General features: G+C 35.3%; 1 protein-coding gene across 1 annotated transcript in view; it reads left to right on the forward strand.

The window, feature by feature from the left end:
- PSME4 (proteasome activator subunit 4) overlaps positions 1–24,309 on the forward strand; it is a 100,685-nt gene that overhangs the window by 66,813 nt on the left and 9,563 nt on the right. Inside the window, exons 21-41 of the mRNA XM_004286518.4 lie at positions 3,779–3,834; positions 4,837–4,893; positions 5,122–5,177; positions 5,271–5,369; positions 6,679–6,741; positions 7,020–7,115; positions 8,696–8,827; positions 9,723–9,932; positions 11,372–11,508; positions 12,831–12,884; positions 13,163–13,292; positions 13,943–14,024; positions 15,219–15,372; positions 15,923–15,992; positions 16,843–16,968; positions 17,502–17,654; positions 19,535–19,639; positions 20,183–20,274; positions 21,152–21,283; positions 21,657–21,865; positions 23,644–23,729. Coding sequence (XP_004286566.1) covers positions 3,779–3,834; positions 4,837–4,893; positions 5,122–5,177; positions 5,271–5,369; positions 6,679–6,741; positions 7,020–7,115; positions 8,696–8,827; positions 9,723–9,932; positions 11,372–11,508; positions 12,831–12,884; positions 13,163–13,292; positions 13,943–14,024; positions 15,219–15,372; positions 15,923–15,992; positions 16,843–16,968; positions 17,502–17,654; positions 19,535–19,639; positions 20,183–20,274; positions 21,152–21,283; positions 21,657–21,865; positions 23,644–23,729 — 2,299 coding nt within the window. The remainder of the gene's footprint in view (positions 1–3,778; positions 3,835–4,836; positions 4,894–5,121; positions 5,178–5,270; positions 5,370–6,678; positions 6,742–7,019; positions 7,116–8,695; positions 8,828–9,722; positions 9,933–11,371; positions 11,509–12,830; positions 12,885–13,162; positions 13,293–13,942; positions 14,025–15,218; positions 15,373–15,922; positions 15,993–16,842; positions 16,969–17,501; positions 17,655–19,534; positions 19,640–20,182; positions 20,275–21,151; positions 21,284–21,656; positions 21,866–23,643; positions 23,730–24,309) is intronic.

Raw genomic sequence — 24,309 nt, forward strand, 5'->3', positions numbered from 1 at the left:
TATGTCTTTCCAGGGTCATGTAGGAATTTTGGACACTTGCCTTTAATCCTCAAATTGTCATTAATTTCTCCTTTTGCAGTCCATTTCTTTAGAATCTTTTAGGTCTAACCAGCTATCACAGGATGCAAAAAACTAACATATATAAAAACAGGGTTACTCAAGGTAGAGGAGTCATCATTTTTCATCTCAAATATTTCTTCTTTACTTTGTGCCCCCTTTCCTCCAATAGATCTGTTAAGTCATTCTTAGTTAAATCATTCTTAGGAGCTCAGCTTTTACTAACTTTTCACTCAAAAAAAAAAAAAATTCATACTTAAGGTCTAAGAGTTGAGACCATTTCATGAATATGTGAAAGGATGTGTTGTTATGCGATGAGGGGCAGGGCTAGCTAACCTCTCTTGGCACCTCCAGGAAACTACCCAGCTCTGCTGGGGGAGCTGCACACAGAAAAGGAAACAGTTACTACTCCACGGTGAGTAACCCTGTTTTCTCCTTATTTCACCTTCTGACTGTTTTCATTGATTTTTAAAAAAACTTGTGTGTCAGACATGGAAATAGTTCTTATGCTCAGAGTTAATTTTAAACCTAGCGGTATGTAAGATTCTCTTTACTTGGCAACCTTTTGTTCACATGGTAGAGTCAGAGCCAGCCTTTAATTTGTGTTTATAGCTATTGTTTATGCCCAGGATTCAACTGGATAACAGAACACAGAAACAGGCCAGTTGTCTGTTGTGAAACACTTGTTACCTTGAGGGAAAACAAAATCTGTTAGTGGCTTGGTTTTTATACCTTTTATGTTTGTTTTCATTTGGGAGGGGAGGGATTTGGAGCAGGGTAGGTTGTTCTTCCACTTACAGAAAGGGAGAATTATTGTTTGCAGTTGTTCCATGACAGTTCAGCTAGCCTTCATTTGCATATTTGATTTGTATTGTATATTTTGTTTTTATGTTACTGGTCATTTCTTCCTTTTTCACCATCCTTTCTTTCCCACCAGTGATTATTTTCATCGTTCTACTCTAATCAAATCTAAAGAAGATTGCCATCTAGTGGTACAAATAGCATAGATGTAGAAAACGTACAAGTTTTTTGTTTTGTTTTGTTTTTAAAGTGGTACAGATATTAAACACATTTTGTTATAAATTAGGTGGCTTGGTGGTCCTATGTAGTTGCTATGAACCTGATTTAACTTGATTATTATTGTATACATGGTATTATTTGTAATACGTTGTGTTGAAATTATTTGTCATACTTTTATTTTTATATTACTGTTTGTAAAATGAACCAGTGATGAGTAGAATGAATTTCACTCGGGGTGGGGGAGTGATGATATTTTGTTTAAATTGTATATATTGCTACTATAGTGTTTAATCAGAATGCAGATCTATAATTGTTGATAGCACTTTAAGTCTACTCAGCTAAGATTATGTACATAACTAAAAGTTACAAGAGCAGATTTACGTATCAGAGAGTACAGCCCAGCACACGTAGACTTAAAATGTGACCACAAAGAGATACAATCATAAAGTCTTACTTGGGTAATGGATAGACATTTCTTTTAGAAAATTATTCTTCTAAAGATCAGAAGAAATATTTAGTTATAAATATGTATTTATACTCAATGAGAAGCATTTGGTGTAAAAGGTGTCAATACAATCAGAGTTTAATTAATTTGTTAGATAAGAAGAGATCAATTAAAGCTGAATCTTAGATAAATAAGCATAAAAGAAACTTGAGATGGATAAGAACAAATAAAGTAAAGCTGAACTATATGTCTAAACAGATGGCTTCTATACTCTTGAGATGTGTAAGATGTGTTTTAGTTCAGGTTTTAAAAGTAAAAGCCTAAGCCATTTTAATTTAAATCTATTACTTAATATTTTAAAAGCCCACACAGGTTGATATGTTTCTAAATAATTGTAATAAGTGATAGTACTTCATCAACTTTTCTGATAGGGAAACAATTCAGAGTGACACATGGATTTTTAGAATTAGCATCATGGTTCTTAGATGAGACTTGTTATTAAATGTAGTTATAGTGTGATTGGTGTTATTAGAGTCAGAAAGGCATATAAGAAAAACATTTCAAATTCCCAACTGATAGCCTTTTGTTTGCTTGTTGGTTTGTTTGATATAGTAAAAAAATTTTCGGGATAGCTTACTATAGTGATTGCTTTTTAAAATGTCATTTGTTAAGAGTAATTTTGTGACAATAATTAAAATGCATGCTTGGTTCAGTACTGTGTGGTACTAGGTATGGACGGGGTGAGGTACAGTTGTATTCCTACTTTAGGAAACAACTTATGTTTATAGCAGCAGTGAGGGGACATGCACTCTCATGTGATAGCTTGTGGCCAAGTACTTCCCCATGCTTTACCAGGGAAGGTGGAGGGGGGTGGGTAACAGTCTTTCGCCTAACGCTTGTTACTATGTGAGCACAGCCTTTTCTCTTTCTTGGTCAAATCTAATTTCAGTAAAGTTATTGGACTTCCCTTGAAATTCAGTGTGAAAGAATCTGATTTTATTTCTTAATGACTGGACTCTGGATACATATATATTTTTCAATCATACATAATTTTACAGAATGTTCAAGTTTGCAAGCTGTTGCCGAAAGTTGAAACTTTATGGAATGAAAACCAGATTTTAAGAAGAATTTGAATTTGAAATTCTTGAAATTCTCTGAAAAGCAAATTAGCATTTTATATTATGAAATATTACCATTCTTTGTTTATATTCTGTAGGCTTGGTTTTGAAACTTGGGACAGTACTGTTGCCATCCACATTATGGCAAGGAACATAGTTAAATAATTGGCATTTTAGTCATCTTAATGTTATTACCCATTTAGATAAATTCCAGAATTCATAACAACCAAATATTAGGGTAGAGATAACTTAATTAATTCAACTTAAAAAAATACAGTATGGGGGAGGGGTATGTTGATTTCAAAATAGTGTTTTCTTCATTACAAGTGTTGTGTAGGTCATGAATTATGAGCAATAATTATAAATTTTCTATTTATTACTAATTAGCCTTGTATAGGATACGCTTACCCCATGTTTCCTTGGCATTTGTGCCTGTCTTCCTTTTCTTAGAAAGTATTATCGCTTTGTTTGTAAAAAGTTATTGAATTGAATCTCATATTTTGAAATAAAGTCTATTTATTTTTCATTAAAGAAAATTTAGATTTCAGATATAAAGGTTCATATTCCCCAGCAGAATCTGTCCATACATACCTAAAAAATGACTTTTAATGTAGTATTTTTACATCTGAACATCTTCAAAAGTAGTGGCATTTTACTGCAGATGTCAGGAGAGATCAGTTTAGCTGGTTTTAAGAGGAGGGGTAATGATTATCTAAAGAAGCGTGTCTGCTGTATATTCTACAGTAAAATTTGATGGTGATTTTTTTTGGTGTCTAGTTTTAACCTTTATTATAACATTGTAAAGCTGACTTTTCCTTGTATAAATGTTTAACATCAGATTTAAGCTTTTACATTTGAGTATTGAATATCAGTGTTATGTTCATTTGGGCAGTAAATTTCCCCCCCCTAAAGTCATTACATTTAATTAACATTTTTTTTAAAGATGAATAACACTGTCCTTACTGAAACAGATAGAGCATTAATCTTCAGAAAGCTAGAGTAAAGAATTGAAGTACTGAAGATGAGAGATCTGTGTTTGTTAAAGATCATCATTTAAACATTCTAGCAATGACACTTTTCCCTTTAAGCCTCCTTATTGGTATTATTAATAAATACAAGCATTCTTGTTTTTATACAGGGTACCGAGTATGGTGTCCTTGGAAGAGACAAAGTTGTATACTGGACTTGAATATGGTATGTGAATCCTAATCTGAGTAAATCTGTATGGACTGTTTTCATCAGTTACTGTACAAGGGTTAAAATGGGATAATTTTGTAGTTACAGTTTTTCTAGTCTCTTTTTTATATGTAGAATGAATATTAATTACTTAATATTATCTTTGATTTTTCTGGAGAAAGTGTGTAATTATTATATAAAGAATAGCCAGTAAAAGATAGATGCTTTCTATGTGCAAAGGCAGACTTTTCATATATTGTAATGCTCATTTATGGTTAGAATTGTTATAGAACTGTTGTATTATACTTGATGTAAACCCTTACATATTCTAACTATCTTTATAGTATCTTTCTATCATAGTGAGTTAAATTTTATATAAATACTTACGTAAAACATTTTGTGTTAATTTAATGTTCTGAAGCTAACATTAATAGAAATTTAGCACACTTCTTTATTGCTGGATTAACATCGGAGTTCATTGCATACATTAATTAGGTGTAGTTTGTTTGTTTGTTTGATTTGGGTCACCACAACTAATTAGAGAATCCTATGCATTTATGGCCTCTAATTAGAGGATAGAGCCTTTGAAATATTGGCAGAGATAGTTTTATCTCCCTCCTCCTTGCCTGCCTAATAAAGTTTTGTAAGCAGGTTCTTATAAATATGAAGGTTTTAAAAGTTATTCTGTATCATGCCAAGCTACTAACCAACTATGATAAAGACAGACCCATTTGGTTTTTCTTTGTTTTTTTTTTGTTTGTTTATTTATTTTGTTTTAATTTTTATTGGGGGTATAGTTGATTTACAATGTTGTGTTAGTTTCAGGTGTACAGCAAAGTGAATCTGTTATACATATAAATATATCTCCACTCTTTTTTAGATTCTTTTCCCATATACAGACCCATTTGTTTTTTTCCTGGATACGTTATCTCTTCTTGATATAACTGTTTTGATATAAACTTCAAAGCTCTGGTCAGCATTCAGTGTGTAAAATGCTTTCTCTCATTTTTTTAAAAATAGATCTATCCAGAGAGAACCACCGAGAAACAATTGCTAGGGTCATAAGGAAACTTCTTAGTAAGTACAAATATGTATTTAATTTATGTTTATTAATAAATATTTAGAAATTTTATTTTATAGCATGTGTGCTTTTACTTAACCATTTTAAAATTCTAAATGGTGAGAATATCAGGCAGTGGTTTTTTTTGGTTCGTTTGTTTTTTGCTCTTCTTCCTTAACTAGTATATCAGGAGTCCTATAGTAATTTAAAATATTTTAACCAAAATTCTTTTCCTCCTATTATAGACCACATACTTAATAATTCAGAAGATGATACCAAGTCCTTGTTTCTTATCATAAAGGTACAGTTGTCATTTAACAGTTGCATAATTGTTAATATGACCGGGTTTGACTTGACGACTCATAAATATAAAATTTGCAATTCTTTGATGCAGATTACTGGAGACCTTTTGCAATTCCAAGGATCTCACAAGCATGAATTTGACTCTCGTTGGAAAAGCTTTAACCTAGTAAAGAAATCAATGGAAAATCGGGTCAGTATTTTCACCTAAAGCTGAATTTTTTTTTAAAGGTGTATAATATTGATATAACCACCTGATTTAGCAATTATTTGCCATACAGAGGAAGTTCCCTATAAGTAAAAATAGTAGATTTTCAAATATTATATGATGGTATAATCAAAAGGATCCTAGAAAAAATGTACTTCCCTGAGACAAACTCTTCTGTCGATTTCCATGGTAGTCTCTGGACTCTCAATGGCAATTTCAAGTCTGATAACTTGGCAACAGCTTTCTTACCATGTAAGAAACTGAAGGAGTATAAATAGGTTGTCCACAGGCATGACTTTAAAGCATTGCATTTTATGTAATCTTATGTTATATTTGCTCTCCAAGAGAAGTCAATACAAGCTTCCCTGGGAGCCTGGAAGAAAGTATACTTAAGTCAGCCATTTGATGTTCATAGCAGTGTTCTTCTATAGGAGACTTTTGTTGAAATTGAGTCTGAAAAGGTTATATGAGTTCATTGTTTAGGCACAGGGTGCTACATATTTTAGACAAAGGGAATGGCATGTGACAGGGCAGGGAGATGTACAAACATGGCATGCTTTAGCAAACAGTGTTTGTAGGGAAGAGTGGCAGGAGGTAAACTAGGTCATTTCTAGTTTTGCCCAAGAAAATGCTTCAGTTTTACATTCAGCAACGGGGGAGTCATTAGAAGTTCTTAAGTAGATCTGATGTAAATGTTGGAAAGATCATTATTCAATTCAGTGAATTTTGAAAAGCTCTGCCATCGCTGTGAACAATAAGCAGTAGGCGATTGAGACTGGAAGCCGGGAGGCTTTAGTTAAACTATATAATAGTTCAGATGGGAAAGCACAGCCTGAATCCAGTCACTGGCATTGGGGTGGAGATAAGGTGTTTTTAAAAGAAGATGGAATTGTGGGGACTTGATGACTAATGAGATACAGGTGTGAAAGAGGAACAGTCTGAGTTCCAGACATCTGCCTTTAGTGACTGGGTAGAACATTGGGGGTGGGGGAGAGCTTAAAAGATAATTTTTACAAAAATAAAAAATGTTATATTCTGTAGTAAACATACACAACTACCCAGAAAGGCTGTTTATAAATTTAATAGAGTAAAGCAGTTTTCTTAGTGGGCTGTTTTTGTATTTTTAGTATTTGACTGAATAAAAGTCTGATGATTTTAGAATAAATGAAATACCTTCAGTACCCATCAGCCCATCCTGTACCTTCTTTGAACTAATTTTTTGTTAAGGGGTTCAGGGGAACCATTGTTGAAGTCATTTAGGGAAAATGTTGAAGTGTTTGCTACTGTTTTTCAGCTCCATGGGAAAAAGCAACACATCAGAGCGCTATTGATTGACAGAGTAATGTTGCAGCATGAGGTAAATAGCTTTTTAAAATCATGATGCCTTTTTTTTTGTCTTGCCGTGCTGCACAGCTTGCGGGATCTCAGGTCCCCAACCAGGAATTAAACCCAGGCCACAGCAGTGAATGCCCGGAATCCTAACCACTAGCCACCAGGGAACTCCCCACAGTGACTTTTTTAAATGACAGTTTTTCAAATAAATATTTAATTATTGGTGTTACTTCATAATTAAATGAACTTTTAGTAAAAAACTTTGAGATTTGATTTACACTGTTTTGTTTTTTTTTTTTGTAGCTACGAACACTAACTGTTGAGGGTTGTGAATACAAAAAGGTACATCAGGATATGATTAGAGATCTTCTTCGTTTATCTACAAGTTCATACAGTCAGGTAAGGCTAGTCCAAACAGTCTGGGCATGCCCCCTCTCACCCATTTTGTAACACGCAATCTAAAGTATCCCCATTTTAACAAGGGAATTTAAATAATTTATTGGCAAAGAAAATTTACATTTTAAATGACATATATTCAAACTAATCTTGCTTCTCTTTTTAAAATAATGTTTATTTTTGCTGTTTGTAATTGCTTCTCAAATTTTTTTTAAAAATATATAACTAACGTTGGTAGATAGTGCTAGTGTAATGTTGATGCCACTTAAATTAAATCACATTATGAAGGCCTGTCTGTGACGGCCATATAATTCTTCCTAGGCATTCTGCTTGAGTTCAGGAAGCTGATACCATGTGAATTGTGGGGTCCCTCCTTTCAGGTAGCATAAGACCAAAAATTTATCTCTAAACACAGAGAACTGGGAAAAGTAAAGAGATTCATGTACAGCCAATGATTCTGTCTTTATAAAATAGTGTAAATTAGGAAACCAATCTAACCCAGAGATTTTGCCTAAAGTATTATTTTAAAAAGTTTGAAATATGTACAGTGTATTGCTTTTATTCATTACTATTTAACTAGTTCATGGATTATAAATTTATACTGAATCTTTTGCTTGGGTTAAAAATATGTGGCCTAGGGCTTCCCTGGTGGCGCAGTGGTTGAGAGTCCGCCTGCCGATGCAGGGGACACGGGTTCGTGCCCTGGTCCGGGAAGATCCCACATGCCGTGGAGCGGCTGGGCCCGTGAGCCATGGCCGCTGAACCTGCACGTCCGGAGCCTGTACTCCGCAACAGGAGAGGCCACAACAGTGAGAGGCCCTCGTACTGCAAAAAAAAAAAATATGTGGCCTATACTTGAGGCTTGCATTGAAAAGGTTAAGTTGTTCTGTGTTTTGGAAAGTCTTTGATTTTCCTTGTGTAGACACAAGAGAAAATCTGACCCTTCTCATTAAGAGTAACTCAGAATAAAAAGTTTAAGTCTGCTGATTATGTTACTGAACAAATGCATATCAGTTCCATTCAGTCTCTCCTTTATCAAAAGGATATTTGAACCAGTGTAACTTTTTTTTTTTTTTTTTTTTGGCTTTGTTGTTGCTCGCGGGCTTTCTCTAGTTGCAGCGAGTGGGGGCTACTCTTTGTTGGGGTGTGCGGGCTTCTCGTTGCAGTGGCTCTTGTTGCAGAGCATGGGCTCTAGATGTGCAGGCCTCAGTAGTTGTGGCACGCGGGTTCAGTAGTTGTGGCACATGGGCTTAGTTGCTCCACGGCATGTGGCATCTTCCCAGACCAGGGATCGAACCCGTGTCCCCTGCATTGGCAGGAGGATTCTTAACCACTGCGCCACTAGGGAAGTCCCTGAACCAGTGTAACTTAAACCATGGATATGGTTGGTGGTAATTTGCTTTCCTTCTGATAAAAAGATTATCATTTACTCATTTTTGTTAAGTTATGTGCTTTGTTATATTTTTCTGTTATTACGAAAACATTTAAATTACCACTGCTTTGTTTTAATGATTCATTTAGAAATTTTTTTGTAGTTTGTCTACCATTTAATAAAAGTCATCTGTTAATAACTGTTTCTTTAGGTCAGAAATAAGGCCCAGCAAACATTTTTTGCTGCCTTGGGAGCATATAACTTCTGTTGCAGAGATATCATTCCCCTGGTTTTGGAGTTCTTACGGCCTGATAGGCAAGATGTCACGCAACAGCAGTTCAAGGTATAGGGTTTTTTGTTTTGTTTTACTACGAAATTTTTCAAACGTAGAGAAAAGTTGAAAGAATTTCGCAGTAATGGAATTGCTGACCCCCAAGGCAGATGTGTAATTCAAGAATGTTGTAGAGGATCTAACTCATTGGGTGATATGTTGTCGACCTTGTGGAGAGCAGTTTAAATGGACAAAATCAGACAAGTCAAGTAAGCTTAAAATTGGAAACTGTCTATTAGGTCAGTAAAATTGAAGTTACAGTGATCTTATAAGAACTGTAAAGAGGATTAGAGCCCAGGGTGGTTAGGAAGTCAGATTGGAATTGTTCAGGTGAATGTTCAGGAAATAAAATGTTTTGGTACTAATAGCTCTTTTCATTAAAATGGGGTACCTTAGAAAGAGGTACCTACTGTCATCAGAATCATTCTGATTGATTGAGCTCCTGTGAGTAAAAAGTACACAGTATAATTAAGTAACCTAGTTTTTATATACTTAGAGAAATACTTGGCAACCAGATTTAACCACAATTTTTTAAATTATTTTGTATGTTATACCCTAAAATGCTAAGAGTGACACATTTCACAGCCTTTATAAATGTAGTAGAGGAGAATCAGAATGGAAGCTATGTCCGTAAAAGCAATATCTTCACATTTCTATATTACCTCATTAATAGCCATTCTTTGAGCTAACCCTCTGTTAAATGACTTAGAGAAAATATTACTGGATTGCACTTAAGTGTCAAATTCAGGTTTCTGAAAGTAACGTGTTGAATGTGGGGACCTATTTTATAACCAGTACCAGGCATTTAAATAATCAGTGTTTAGTAAATTTGAAAACAACATGTAAGTGAGTTGGCTACAACTAAACAGTGCCTCTTGTTTCCCATATTGATCATTTTTTCCTGCAGGGTGCCTTGTATTGTCTCCTTGGAAATCACAGCGGTGTATGCTTGGCAAACCTTCATGATTGGGACTGTATTGTACAGACTTGGCCAGCAATTGTTTCTTCTGGGCTTAGCAAAGCAATGTCCCTGGAAAAGCCATCAATAGTGAGGCTGTTTGATGATCTTGCAGAAAAGATTCATCGGCAATATGAAACAATTGGTTTGGACTTCACAGTAAGCAAAATCATTTTTTTAATTCAAATTTTAGTGCAAACACTGCCTTGTCAAAATGCTATTATTTTCTTGTGTTTTTTTAGTAATCATATTCTTGGCATTTGATTCTAATTTTTTTTTAAAGCATTTGTATTCTGTTTCCTTTTACTGCTTTAGTGATCATTACTATAGATGGCAGGGTAGAGTAGGAAGCTGGAGCATGGCCAGGAGAGAACTAGGTGGTTTTCTACCAAGAGGCCACAAAGTGTTATTACATTGTTGCATTTACCATTATCCCCTGTATGTCTGCAGCCTCATTTTTCAAAGAGTTGGTTATATTTTAGGAGGTCAGTTCTACTAGTCAAAGTCACAGAAGATTGACCACAGGGTTCCATAATTTATAGTGAAGATTAAAATTGGATGATTTGACAAATGAAAAGGTAAATATCAGGTTCAGTGGAGCTCAAATGGGGAGAGATAGCAGATCATCATACAAGAATTTTCAAACTCCTATTTACACACCCATCAGAATTGGAGATGGGTAGAAGACGTGTGAGTGTGGTTGAATCCCCCTCTTTTCTGCAGTATTATTTTTGACGTCCATACTCAGTTGTTTTTTTTGTTGTTGTTTTTTGTTTTTTTGCGGTACGCGGGCCTCTCACCACCGTGGCCCCTCCCGTTGTGGAGCACAGGCTCCGAACTCGCAGGCCCAGCAGCCATGGCCCACGGGCCCAGCCGCTCCGAGGCATGTGGGATCCTCCCGGACCAGGGCATGAACCCGTGTCCCCTGCATTGGCAGGCGGACTCTCAACCACTGCGCCACCAGGGAAGCCCCATACTCAGTTTTAAAAACCACTGCGCCACCAGGGAAGCCCCATACTCAGTTTTAAAAACCACTGCTCTAAATGTATTCCTTTTCTGCAAAACATACTCTTGCTATTTGCAACTGTTGTTAGATTATGCTTTCTTCTTTAAAATTTTTTAAAAATTGACATGTAATTCACATACCAAAAAATTCACCTTTTTAACACAACATTTGTGTGCTGTTATATACTATTGTGAATATATATATATATATATATATATATATATATACACAATAGTATATTCTCAGGGTTGTACAACCATCACTACTCTAATTCTAGAACACTGTAATTACTCAGAAAAAGAAACCCTGTACCCAATAATTTTTTTAAATTAGTTTCTATTGGAGTATAATTGCTTTACCTGTATCCAATAATAATTGCTTCCCATTCATTCCCCCATACCCCTAGCCCCTGGAAACCACTAATCTACCTTTTTTCTCTGTGAATTTGCCTATTATGGACATTTCATCTAAATGGAATTATACAGTTTGTGGCCTTTGGTATCTGGCTTCTGTCACTCAGTATATTGTTGTGAAGATTCATCCGTGGTATTTCAGTACTTCATTTTCCTCCCTGGCTTTTCTTTTTAATAAGATTCCAAAGTCATGTGTCGGAATAGCAGAATTACTTCAACAATCAAAAAACCCGTCTATCAAACAGATAATGCTTAGCTCAGAAGAAATTAAAGAAGGACTTAAACGCCAACAAGAAAGGAATGCTGATGCCCTAAGGTAATTATGAATGCCTACTTATCGTGACATATAACTTTATAGATAGTAGGTTTTAAATATCTCTAAAATATAGATGCACTGTAACTACCTAATGAAATTTACACATTGATTCTGAAGAGATACCAAAATGTTAAGAGGTAATTATTGTGAAGATCTCTGATTGTCACTTTCAGCTATGGAGGTAGAAAACACCATCTCACAATAAAGTTATCTTTTTTATTTATTTATTTATTTTATTTGGTTGCACTGGGTCTTAGTTGTGGCAGGTGGGCTCCTTAGTTGCAGCTCAAGGGCCCCTTAGTTGCAGCACACGGGCTCCTTAGTTGTGGCATGCGAACTCTTAGTCGCAGTATGCATGTGGGATCTAGTTCCCTGACCAGGGATCAAACTTGGGCCCCCTGCATTGGGAGCGCGGAGTCTTATCCACTGCACCACCAGAGAAGTCCCTAAAGTTATCTTAATATCATATGTTTTTTTCAACATGAATTGATTTTTCTTGTAGTACACATATCCCACTCATTAAATCTTAAATTCAAGTTCAACACGTTTGTCTCTTCGTATCTCTTATAATAACTTATTGATCGATAACATTTATACAAATTTGTTACTAGGATATTAGTAAACTGCCTTTAGATTTTTGGGACCAAAACACTTCAATGGTAACACTGAAGCAGGAGCCTTCCTAACTTTATTTTTTTCTTTGCCTTATGAATATGCTTATTAATTTTTTTCTAACAGTTCTATATAAATAATAAACTTTATAGCCTACCTCATGTATACCTGGGTTGTTATATAGGTAGACCACTCCTAACCAGTTGATTACTACTCACAAATTTACTTTTGAATGTCCACTCAGGAATGGTTGAGTTGCTCAGTGTACTTAGCACTTTTTTTTTTTTCCTCTGCCTTTCATTTTCTTTTCCCAGGGTTACGCATCTGCTTTCACTCTGGCTTTCTTCTCATCAGACCCTTTATAGTCTGGTGATGAGAAGAGGAGGGTGAATTTGGCCGGAATTTGAATTTATATTACATTATTTGATGTTCATCTTAGTTTTGTTTTGTTTTGTTTTGTTTTTGTGGTGCGCGGGCCTCTCACTCTTGGGGCTTCTCCCGTTGCGGAGCACAGGCTCCGGACGCGCAGGCTCAGCGGCTATGGTTCATGGGCCTAGCCGCTCCACGGCATGTGGGATCTTCCCAGACCGGGGCACGAATCCGTGTCCCCTGCATCGACAGGTGGACTCTCAACCACTGTGCCACAAGGGGAGCCCCATCTTAGTATTGTATTAAAACAATACCTTACCTGAATTTTTTTTTTTTTTAAGGAACTATGAAAATTTGATAAACACTTTGCTAGATGGTGTGGAGCAGAGAAATTTGTAAGTGCAAAAATATATTTTTTTAATTCTCAAACTTTTATCTTCAGTATTATAGGAGGTTTCTACCCTGAAGGCCATGAATGACTGTCAGAAAAAGTTGTAGTCTGATTCATGAGTTTAGAAAGTATGGGGCTGATGATAGGAGCAGTATTTTTGAATATACCTATTTTGATTCTTGGGGAAACTTAAAATTATAATGTTTCAAATACAGGGTTGTTTTTTTAAAGTGATTTTATGAATGATGTGTTTTGTGATTTCCCCCCTCCGCCCCTTTTCAGGCCCTGGAAATTTGAACATATAGGCATTGGGCTTTTGTCTCTACTTTTGAGAGATGACCGAGTGTTACCGCTTCGTGCCATACGTTTTTTTGTTGAGAATCTCAACCACGATGCAATTGTAGTTCGAAAGGTAGATACTTTATTTTAGCTATAATCTTGGGTTTGAAAATCCTTGCCTCACCTGATATCTTGAAGTGTATTGATTTGAAATCTACCTCTATTGGTTCCGAGATGATAGTAATTCATCCAACAAATATATGAGGAGGTGTTCAGGTACTGTGCATTTCAACACTGGAGATGTAGCGGGGAACATGTTTATAGGTTAATTGGAAAGATTGACTTTAAAAAATTAATTACAGTTATAACATGTTACAGGAAGGGAAAGGTATCTGAGTGATACAACTAGTTGGTTTTAACTTGAAAACTGTTAGAGGTAGGGTACAAGATGGGGCTGACCTGACCTGGCACATTGAGAAAAGACCCTTAGGAAGAAATGTTTAGGCTGAGATAGGAAGAATGAGCAGGAATTGGTTTAACAAAGAAATCATAAAAGTGTTTTAGGTAGAGACTAGCATGGATGAAGGTTTAAGAGTAAGAACTGCAACTGACTCAGTCCAAGTCAGAGTTAGCCCTCATGTGGCTGTGCTGGCAGATGTCAGTGGGTGAGGTATTTCTCTGCTTTGGAAAGAAACAGAACCCAGCTTCTGCTTTTGATCAAGGGAGCAACCATTTGAGACGTTTAAAATTTTGATATATGTACCTTACCTGCTTCTTTTTTAGATGGCAATATCAGCTGTTGCTGGTATTCTTAAACAGCTAAAAAGAACCCACAAAAAGCTGATCATCGATCCGTATGAAATCAGTAAGTGCTATCAAACGTAATGAGCGGTGCTTCTCAGTCAAACTTGGAAAGTTTCTTTGAAATGTATAAATTACAGTTCTTGATGTCAAGTATTTTTCTATACAAAGTATAGAAGTATAGGAAGATTTTAATACGAAGTGTGAAATAATATTATAAAGGGAAAACAGTTGACTTAGTAAAAACTAGTGATAGCAAGTATTTATAAAAATAGATGGCTGTTTATATCTTTATAATACATAAAATGTGTAGCTTTATGTCTTTATAATACATAAAATGTGTAGTTTTTACACACTCTGGGTACACATGTCATCTACTTACTTATCTCATCAGCTAAGCAATTATACTAGTTATTTATCAAACTGTATTTCAAAGGCTTAAAATACCATTACCATTTAATTCATCAATATATTAAGTGTTTCTTCCTCAGTAGTAGGATTAGGGGCAAGATTAATTTGATTTTGGAGGGAGAAAAACATCATTTTTATTACTTTGGCTATCATTTTTTTTTATCTCTGATAACTCCTGAGATATTCAAACAGCTGTCTTCAGTTTACCCGCAGCCCCATTTTGGGAGGGAGTGTAGCTGTGCACCAACTACCACCTTTATTTTGGAACACTATAAAATGGTGTTAACTAAATGTGGGAAAGACTTTCATTTCATTATACTCTCTACTACTAATCTTGTTTTACCCTCACTTGAAACACATGTTTGTAGGTCTCATATTAAATGAATATTTAATGGTCCCATAAAACAAGTGTGTGTAGGTGCATGTGTACGTGTGTGTGAGTGTGTGTGTGTGTGTGTAAAGAGAGAGAATGTCAAAGTGTACACATGGTGAAATGTTAAAATTGGGGGCATCTGGTTGAAGAGAGTATATGGGAATTTGTTGAGTTCTGTAATTAATTAATTCAAACCTAAAAAGTTTGAACAAAATTAATCCTTTTAATTTTGGTAAAAGGGATGAAGTATGGATCAAACTTGACTTTCTCCCCTCAAATAACTATCCCAACACCATTTAGTGGATAATCCCATCTTTCCTTCTCTGATGTGAAATGCCTCATATGTATGTGCTTTTGCCTTGAGCGAATTTTAACAGAGTCTTGTTATGAAGATAAACTCACACTAGCACTATTTGAGAATAATTATTGCACAGTTATTTTGAAATTCATGAAATGTAATTGTCTTTTCCTTAGGTGGATATCCTAAACCCACCCAAATTGTTGCTGGTGATAGACCCGATAATCATTGGTTGCATTATGATAGCAAAAGTATACCAAGAACTAAAAAAGAATGGGAGTCAAGTTGCTTTGTGGAAAAAACTCACTGGGGATACTACACCTGGCCACAGTAAGTTGCAACTTGCCATGCACCTTATTATTAAACAACTTATCTTTGATATAATTTGTTTTATCATCTGGATTTCTAGGGAGGTTCTGAGGCAGTTGAAGCAGTTAGAGGTACTTTGTCACCAGAGATGCACAATCTCTAGCTTTTTCCGTCTTCCCTCTTCCTCTTTTTCTTTGTTCTTGCCAGTGCTATGCCTCATCCTGCCTCTTTCCTTGTCTTTCCACTGAAACCCTTAGACTTCCTTAGTCCACCATTATACATCTAAGGAGTTTGTTAATAGTTGCTCTAAGTTATATTCCTACCTATTAATACTACACATGTCTAAACCAGCCCCAAGAAATACTTATTTGTCTCTTATTGACACCAATAATGTATGTCATTAGGATGCAATGACCTAAGATTTTTAAGGTGGAAGACTGAATGATATGCTCGTAACCCACAACTTAGCATCTCATTAGAGTTCATTAGAAGTGCCTTCTAATGCTTTCTATCCAAGAAGCTCTAATGTTGTTTCCTATGTGTATTACAAATATAAACTCTTACTGTGTAGGAATATGGTTGTTTATGCTGGTGTGGAAGAGCAGCCTAAGCTGGGCAGAAGCAGGGAGGATTTGACAGAGGTAAGCATTTAATTTCACCACGTGTAAACACTTACCTGGTTCAGATGCATCTTACTTTTGGCCCCTGATTTATATTTCAAACTAAGTTCATGGTTTTTTTTCCCCCAATTTGTGTATTGCAGCATAATAAGTATTGGTAAATGTGCGCTCCCTTATTCCCCCCAACCGTCCCGCCTTCTGTTAGGACCAGTTAGCACAAGTCTTCTATATCTAAGGTCACTCCCAAGTTACTACCTACTTAGCACTTGGGTACTGGCTTTAATTTTTTTATTGCGTATAAATGATGGATACTCAGTAAATAGATGTTTGTAAATTTAAATTGGAACTTCTTAGTCTTTGTAGAACTTCTTTATCATTTTGAAAGTTGATGAAGGGCTTTTAGGTTTATGTCTTCCTTAATTAAGTTAATGTTGTAGCTTTTATTTTCTAATTCTGAGCAAAGTTTACCTTTTAACTGCTGATATTTTATAAATATGGAAATAATTTGCTGGGGTTTGGTTTGCAGTTTGGAGGATTTTCCTAATTTGCACAAAAATTGGCACAATAGCATTAAGTCTTCATTTCTCAAGCAGAACATTTTTGGTTTTATTTCTCAGTTTGAGAAGTGGAATCCAAACTTGAAGAGCTGAAGGAAAACTTTTAGCTATTCTTAGGATTTAGCATTTTTAGGAGGCAATATTATTTTGGTTCCAGAAAGGCTCTATGAGAACTAAAAATTCTTTAGAATAGAACAAAAATAAAAACTTACTGTTGAGTTTCAAATCTTTATGGTTGAATTTTAATGTTTTCAGAATCATGTTTTTAAATAGATTTTAATCCCTGAATGTTGTTCTTTTTTTTAACTTTACAGGCAGAACAGATTATATTTGATCATTTTTGTGATCCTAAATTTGTGGAACAGTTAATTACTTTTCTATCTTTAGAAGACAGAAAAGGAAAAGATAAATTTAATCCTCGACGTTTTTGCCTCTTTAAGGTAACTATGTTATTTACATACCCTTTTCATAAAGCTTAGTGACTGTCAATTTGTAGGTTCATAAGTTTTAAAGTATTTGTTCAAAGTTTGAGTTTAGTCATCTGTTATCTTTATCTAAAATGACTCTGGAAGTAATGCCTATCATATTCATCTTGGCTTAAGGTCTAGGACTCAAAAAAACAAGCTTTTTAGTATTTATCTCTAATATTTGTAATTAGCAGTAGAAGCAAAAGACCAAAACCCACAAGACTATGTGCATTTCATGTTTATTTGATTTTTTTTGAGGTGTGTGTGATATTTTTAAGGTTAGAAATTAATTTTTCTTTCACTGATCATATTTTAATATAATGTGGCAAATGACAGTGTTTTTACCATTTTAACTTACAGATATTGTTAAAACAGTTAAGTTCTATAGGGGAGAATATGGAGTTTTTTAAGCACAGTAGTAATAACAGCAAACAAATATAAGCATGTGATACTGGAGATGCTATTCGTTTGAGTACTAAAGAACTTTCTTATTTTTATTTGCGTAGGGTATATTCAGAAATTTTGATGATGCCTTCCTGCCAGTTCTGAAGCCCCATTTAGAACGTTTGGTTTCAGATTCACATGAGAGCACGCAGCGATGTGTTGCAGAAATTATAGCTGGTTTAATCAGAGGCTCTAAACATTGGACATTTGAAAAGGTGATGTAATTTGTATAGTGCATTCCCTCTTAAAGCTGCATTATCCATTTATGCAACAATTCCCAACGCGTTAGGTATTAACACCTAGCTCAGTCCCTCAGCCTCCGCCACCACTGTCCCTCTGCCAGCATTCCGGTGCCACCTCGGGCTGGCGGTCCTCAGGAGGGAGCAAGGCGACAGGTGGCCGGGCGGGCGGCTGATGGGGGCAGCGGCGGGGCGGACAGTGGTCCTATCTGCTTGTCTCGTCTCCATGGGGTTAGCCCGTGGTGCTGTGAGCTCTAAGGTGGACAGCAGGTTGTGTGTTTATCAGAACATATTCACGGCTGCGTCGAGGGCACACACATCTTTTAAAAAAAGAAAAAGATGTTAACACCTAAAATATGAAATGTTTAACTTTATATTGCTTTTGAGTATAGGTCACAAAGTCGTGGTCTGTAGGTGGCATTGAATGTCTTTTAAAATCTGAATTATTTTCTATCCTGTAAAAAGGATTTTAGTTTCTCTTGAGAAATGGGAAGATTGTGGAATACTGGCCCCGCATTGCTGCACTGTATCAGTTGGCTGGGGCTGTGCGTGGGTTTCTCCCTTCCTGAGGCACTCTCTAGCCTCTCATTAAATCTTTTCTCTTAGCCTCTGTGCTAATTTACATTACTCATTTGGTCTCGTAGATGGTTTGAGTTTGACAGCCTTGTTTTGAGTATCCGTCTTTTTAATTGTAAGATTAAGTTTTACATATCCACCCTAAGGTTAGTTTCTTAGCAAGATGCACTAGACTGAAAATAACCTGGTAAAATGTCCAGAATGCCTGAGTAAAAGGTAGGCTGCCATTTTTCAAAGAAAAGATGCAAATATTGTTTCTGGTAAACTTAATTACACATACTTTTTAGGAGGATTATCAACACTTTTTAATATATTAATTTAGTTATACATATTCGAATCATGTATTAAAGTATTCGTTAGTTTGTAATATTGCCATTTTCCTGCTCACATATGAAACAATTTTATTTAAACGTGTCCATACATATCCTTGTCATCCTTTCTCTGTCATTTTTGAGTTACCTCATTTCTAGAACATGTCTCCTTTCCGTATAAGTTATTTAAGATATAGCTTGTTTTTTTCTTTGTATTCAGTGCCTAGTGCTACCACTGGAAATTTTATCCCAAGCCCTCTCTCCCCATTTGTCCTACATAGGTCCTTTTGACTAAAGTATAGTCCATGGACTTGCAGCTTGGGCATCACTTGGGAGCTTATTAGAAAAGTAGGATCCCAGGTCCCACCCTGATCTAATGAATCAGAATCTGCGTTTTGTCAGGATCTCAAGGTGATTTGTGTTCTCACTAAACTGTGAGAAGCAGTTTAGTGTTTAGACACATATATATATATTCACAGTCTCTGTATAACTGAACACTTTTAAAATGCTATTTATAGTCATCCAAACTTGGAATTTAAAGGTTATACTTCAGGCTAATACTAAATTGTATTGAAAAGTCATTGCTTCCTATATTAGGATTCAATCAAGTGACCTCCATAAGCATGCAAAATACAGAGATGATTGAGGTTTTGTTTCAGCCCAGTGTACTATGTCAGTCCAACATTTAAAGAGAACTTTTTAACAGTATGAGAGATTTTGTAAGAAACCATATAAAGTGTCTCCTCTTTTCTGATTTTTGTTTTATTTTTTTGGAAAAAGATGGCCTTATTACCTGGATATGTATCATGGTAACATGGTGAAGTTACTTTCTTGGATTATTTGGGTCTTCTAAGAAATAAAGGAAGTATCAGGTTGTGTATTTGTATGTGTGTGTTTGCAGAAAAGGATAGTTGAAGAAAAATGTTCTGAGTATCATTAACTTTTTCCTGTGTATTTTGTTTTGAGTAGGTGGAGAAGCTTTCGGAGCTTTTGTGTCCTCTGCTTCGAACAGCATTGTCCAACATTACAGTAGAAACTTACAATGACTGGGGAACTTGTATAGCAACGTCCTGTGTAAGTTCATTTTTGTGTCTCACTGATCTATTCAAACTGTTTCATACCATGTCTCAAAATGTGTAAAATCTCATTATACCTCTTGAATCCTGAAATTTTATCATCTTACATGACTGGAGATGGTTCTGTTTAGCTTTTTACATAAGCCTTGAGTGATAACTCTTAAGTGATTGTTATACCTTCTCTGCCATGGTAATTGCATTTTTAGATTAAATGACAAGTCAAATCCTATATCTAGAAGTGTAACTTACATACAGTAAAAGCCAGATGAAACAAGGTTATAGGTATTATTTTTGACACCTTTTATGTCCAGGGCAGTTATACTTTGATTTAAGAGAGTCCATTTAGCTAACAATTTTCTCACTGTTAGTCTTAACATGAGCTATAAGAATACATTTGGATTTGACTTGCCTATGAGTTTTAGTTTGATTTTCTTCCTCTATACTTATATTTATTTATATTTCTAAAATAATGATGTCTGATTTATTTGAAAAATTGTATGACCTCTGTTTTAATTGCTGCTGCTTTATCTTTTCAACACAGGAAAGCAGAGATCCCCGGAAACTTCACTGGCTTTTTGAGCTACTGTTGGAATCACCACTGAGTGGTGAAGGAGGATCCTTTGTAGATGCATGGTAAATAAGAAGGAAGCTGATGAGGTTAACAAAAGATTTTACAACAAAAGATAACATCTTTGTTCTTTATGTATAAGTAGAAGTGAAATGTCTGTACTCCTAAAGGCTACATAATGTAACACTGTCTTCTGGGAGATGACCATAGTTCAATTCAATACAACATATGAGTCTAAATACAGTTATTTCTCAATTGAGAACAAGTAGGAGAATTGGAGGCAGCCTGAGCAATTCAAACATAAAGTAGGTCCAGCCTACTCTGCTGTCACATCTTTTATATCAGGACTGCTTTTTTGTACCATGACAGTATTACTAACTTCTTTATCACATGTTCTAATTTTTCACTGTTTCCTATTAGGAAAGAAGATAGTAATCCTTTTAAGGAAAAATATGCTTGGGCATAAGGAGCTACAAAAATTACTGAACAAGAGAACAAAATCTAGATAATCCTGTAACAAGAAGAATCATTTTTTTATTATTATTATTAATTAGTGAGGAAACTTCTGATGCTTAGAAATTAACTCAATGAGTATTCTAAAGTCAGTGTTTCCTTTGATTTTATAGCAGTGGATATGAAATGAGATACAGAGAAAATGATGTAGAAAAATTAATAAAATCTTCCTAAAGGTGCTATTCTAGATTGTTAGTTTGGAAATGAAACAATTTTAAGTGGAATACAAACATCATTAATCTATACTGTCAACATGTAAAAGCAGGACTTCCCTGGCGGTCCAGTGGTTAAGACTGCACTTCCACTGCAGGGGACACGGGTTTGATCCCTTGTCAGGGAACTAAGATCCCACATGCCACAGAAAAAAAAAAAAAAACATGTAAAGGCAGAGAGGGGCACTAACACAACTCTACTGTGCTTTACTTTTAGTCGACTCTATGTCTTACAAGGTGGCCTTGCCCAGCAGGAGTGGAGAGTACCTGAGCTATTGCATAGACTACTGAAGTACTTGGAACCCAAACTCACCCAGGTTTACAAAAATGTCAGGGAAAGAATAGGGAGGTAGGTATTATTTTCTCTGTGGTGTGGTATACCTCTTGAGTTCTTTTTATCAAATTTTAATGTCTAGTAATACATACTGGTTATGTTACTGTTGAGTTTCATGATAACCTCTTCTTCAGATTTTGTTTTATATTGTATTGTGGGACATTAGACAAGAGTCTCTGAATGTAAAATAGAATGGTAATGTGCTCACAAGCCAGTGGGGAGTAGTCGCCACACTGTAGTTTTTAATACCTCAGAATTGTGTGCACAGGCACAAGACCCTCTCTAGGGATTGTCTTGGGAAAATTTACTTTGGTTGGGTTATACTTTTGAACCTTAGTTTTATTGATAATGTGGGATCTCTTCTTATTATATGTATTTTATTTTACAGTGTGCTGACCTATATATTCATGATAGATGTTTCTTTGCCAAACACTGCACCAACAGCATCCCCTCGTGTCCCTGAGTTTACTGCTCGAATTCTAGATAAATTGAAACCCCTCATGGATGTAGATGAAGAAATTCAGAACCATGTTATGGAAGAAAATGGAATTGGTGAAGAAGATGAACGAACCCAGGGCATTAAACTCTTAAAAACTAGTGAGTGGCTAAACTTAGTAGAAACTCCCTCTAAAAACAGATATTTTAGATTATCCTATTGACTTCTCCCCCCTCCCGTTTTTATTATGGTAAAATGTACATAATATAAAATTTATAGCTGAGTGGCATCAAATATATTTACATTGTTATACAGCCATCACTTTCATCCATCTTTATACTCTTTTCATCTTGCAAAATGGAAATTCTGTACCTTAAACAATAACTCCTCATTCTCCCCTCCCTCAGCCCCTGGCAACCACCATTCTACTTTGTCTCTGTAATTTGTCTATTCTAGGTATCTCATATAAGGAGAATCATACAATATTTGTCCTTTTATGTCTGGCTTTTTTCACTTTGTGTAATGCTTTCAGTGTTTATCCATTCATCTGTTCATGGACATTCAGGTTGTTTACACCTTTTGACTATTGTGAATAATATTTCTATGAGTATTAATGTAGAAGTATGTTTGAGTCTCTGCTTTCAATTCTTTTGGGTATTGAAAGCAGAATTGCTAGACCATGCGGTAATTCTATGTTTAATTTTTTGAGGAGCCACCAAGCTATTTTCCACAGTGGCCGCACCATTTTACATTCCAACCAGCAGTGCAGAGGGGTTCCAACTTTTCCACATTTTTGCCAACACCTTTTATGACTATAGCTCTCCTTATAGGTGTGAAGAAGGTATCTTGCGGTTTTAATTTGCATTTCCCTTATGACTAGTGGTTGAATATCTTTTCATTGGCTTATTTTCCATTTTTGTTTCTTCTCTGGAGAAATGTCAAGTTCTTTGCCCATTTTTGAATTAGGTTGTTTTGTTGTCGTTGAGTTGTAGTTCTTTCTATATTCTGGATATCAGTCCCTTATCTGAAAATGATTTGCAAATATTTTCTCCCATTTTGACTCTCGTGATAGTGTCCTTTGATGCACAAAAGTTTTAATTTTAATGAAGTCTGATTTACCTCTTTCTTTTGTTGCCTTTGTTTTTGGTGTCGTGTCTAAGAAATTGTTGACAAATCCAGTGTCATGAAGTTTGTCTCTTAAGTTTTCTTCTAAGAGTTTTATAGTTTTAGCACTTACATTTCAGTCTTCAGTCTACTTTGAGGTAATTTTTGTCTATGATATAAGATAAGGATCCAGCTTCTTTCTTTTGCTTGTGATACCCAGTTTCCCAGCATCGTTGGTTAAAAAGACTGTCGTTTTTTTCATTCAATAGTCTTGGCACTCTTGTTGAAAATTGACTGGCCATATGTGTGAGCATTTATTTCTGTGCTCTCTGGCCTATTCAGTTGGTCTCTATGTCTGTTCTTATGTCAGTACCACACTGTTTTGATTAATATAGCTTTGTATTAAGTTTTGAAATCTGCAATTGTGAGTCCTCCAACTTTTCTTTTTCAAAATTGTCTTGATTATTGGGGGTTCCCTGTTGTTTGTATATCTAAAACTTTTTCAAGGATTCTAAGTATAAACAACTAACTTAGTCATCAGTTTTGCTTTGTTAGGATTTTTGAAGGCTAGTTTTAATTTTTACTTTGTGTGAGTGTTTGTAGACCATTAATAATTTGCTGATTCATTCTTTGAGGGTGGCTTCAGTCCCCTAGATTAGTTGATACCATTTGTTATGGATCCTGTCACACTGCTGATCTAATTTGTGAAGTAACACAGACCTCTTTCTTTACATTGAAGAGCTATCAGAGTGGCTGACACTAGCATAGAATCACTCTACTTTGTAGTCTCTAACTGGATAGCAAAGACTGACTCTTTGTGTTTGTTTCCATAAAGTATTGAAATGGCTGATGGCAAGTGCGGGAAGATCCTTCTCTACAGCAGTCACTGAACAACTTCAGCTTCTACCTTTGTTTTTTAAGGTAAGTTTATGTCTGAAATTAAAAATGCATCCCCTTTTGACCTTCAAAAGGAATTTATAATTATCATCAGATGGTTGATAGGTTTTCAGACTGTGTATGATTTGTTTTCATCTCTGAAAGGTAGAATAGTCACAGGAAAATCATTAGGTGTTACTGGTTAAATATTTGTTGAAATAATCTTTCTAATATTAGGTAAGAGTAGGTTCTTGACAGTTACATGAAAAGTCTAAAGACAGAACATTGTTTCAGTGAGAGCCAGTTTTCAAGTAATAGTTTAGGAAAATATTGATAGCTTTAAAAATAAAAAGCCACAATGACATTTTTGAATACAGCTATTTCTGACTTTTTAATTCAATGTATAATAAATTTGAAAATCAAAATGTTCAGTATATTGTATTTATTTTACATTGCTAAATGGCACTATATATAGTTGGTTCTAACAAATATTTGCAGGAAATAACTTGTGTCTGGTAATCATATTGAAGTATTATTTGATGCAAGATATAACCTGAGGTGGTTTTAATTATTCATCTCTCCAGCCAGTGGATAAAGCTAGTAAACTAAGATTATATAGTAGTTT

This window comes from Orcinus orca, chromosome 13 (genome assembly GCF_937001465.1).
Source record: "Orcinus orca chromosome 13, mOrcOrc1.1, whole genome shotgun sequence".
In the NCBI taxonomy this organism is placed as follows: Eukaryota; Metazoa; Chordata; class Mammalia; order Artiodactyla; family Delphinidae; genus Orcinus; species Orcinus orca.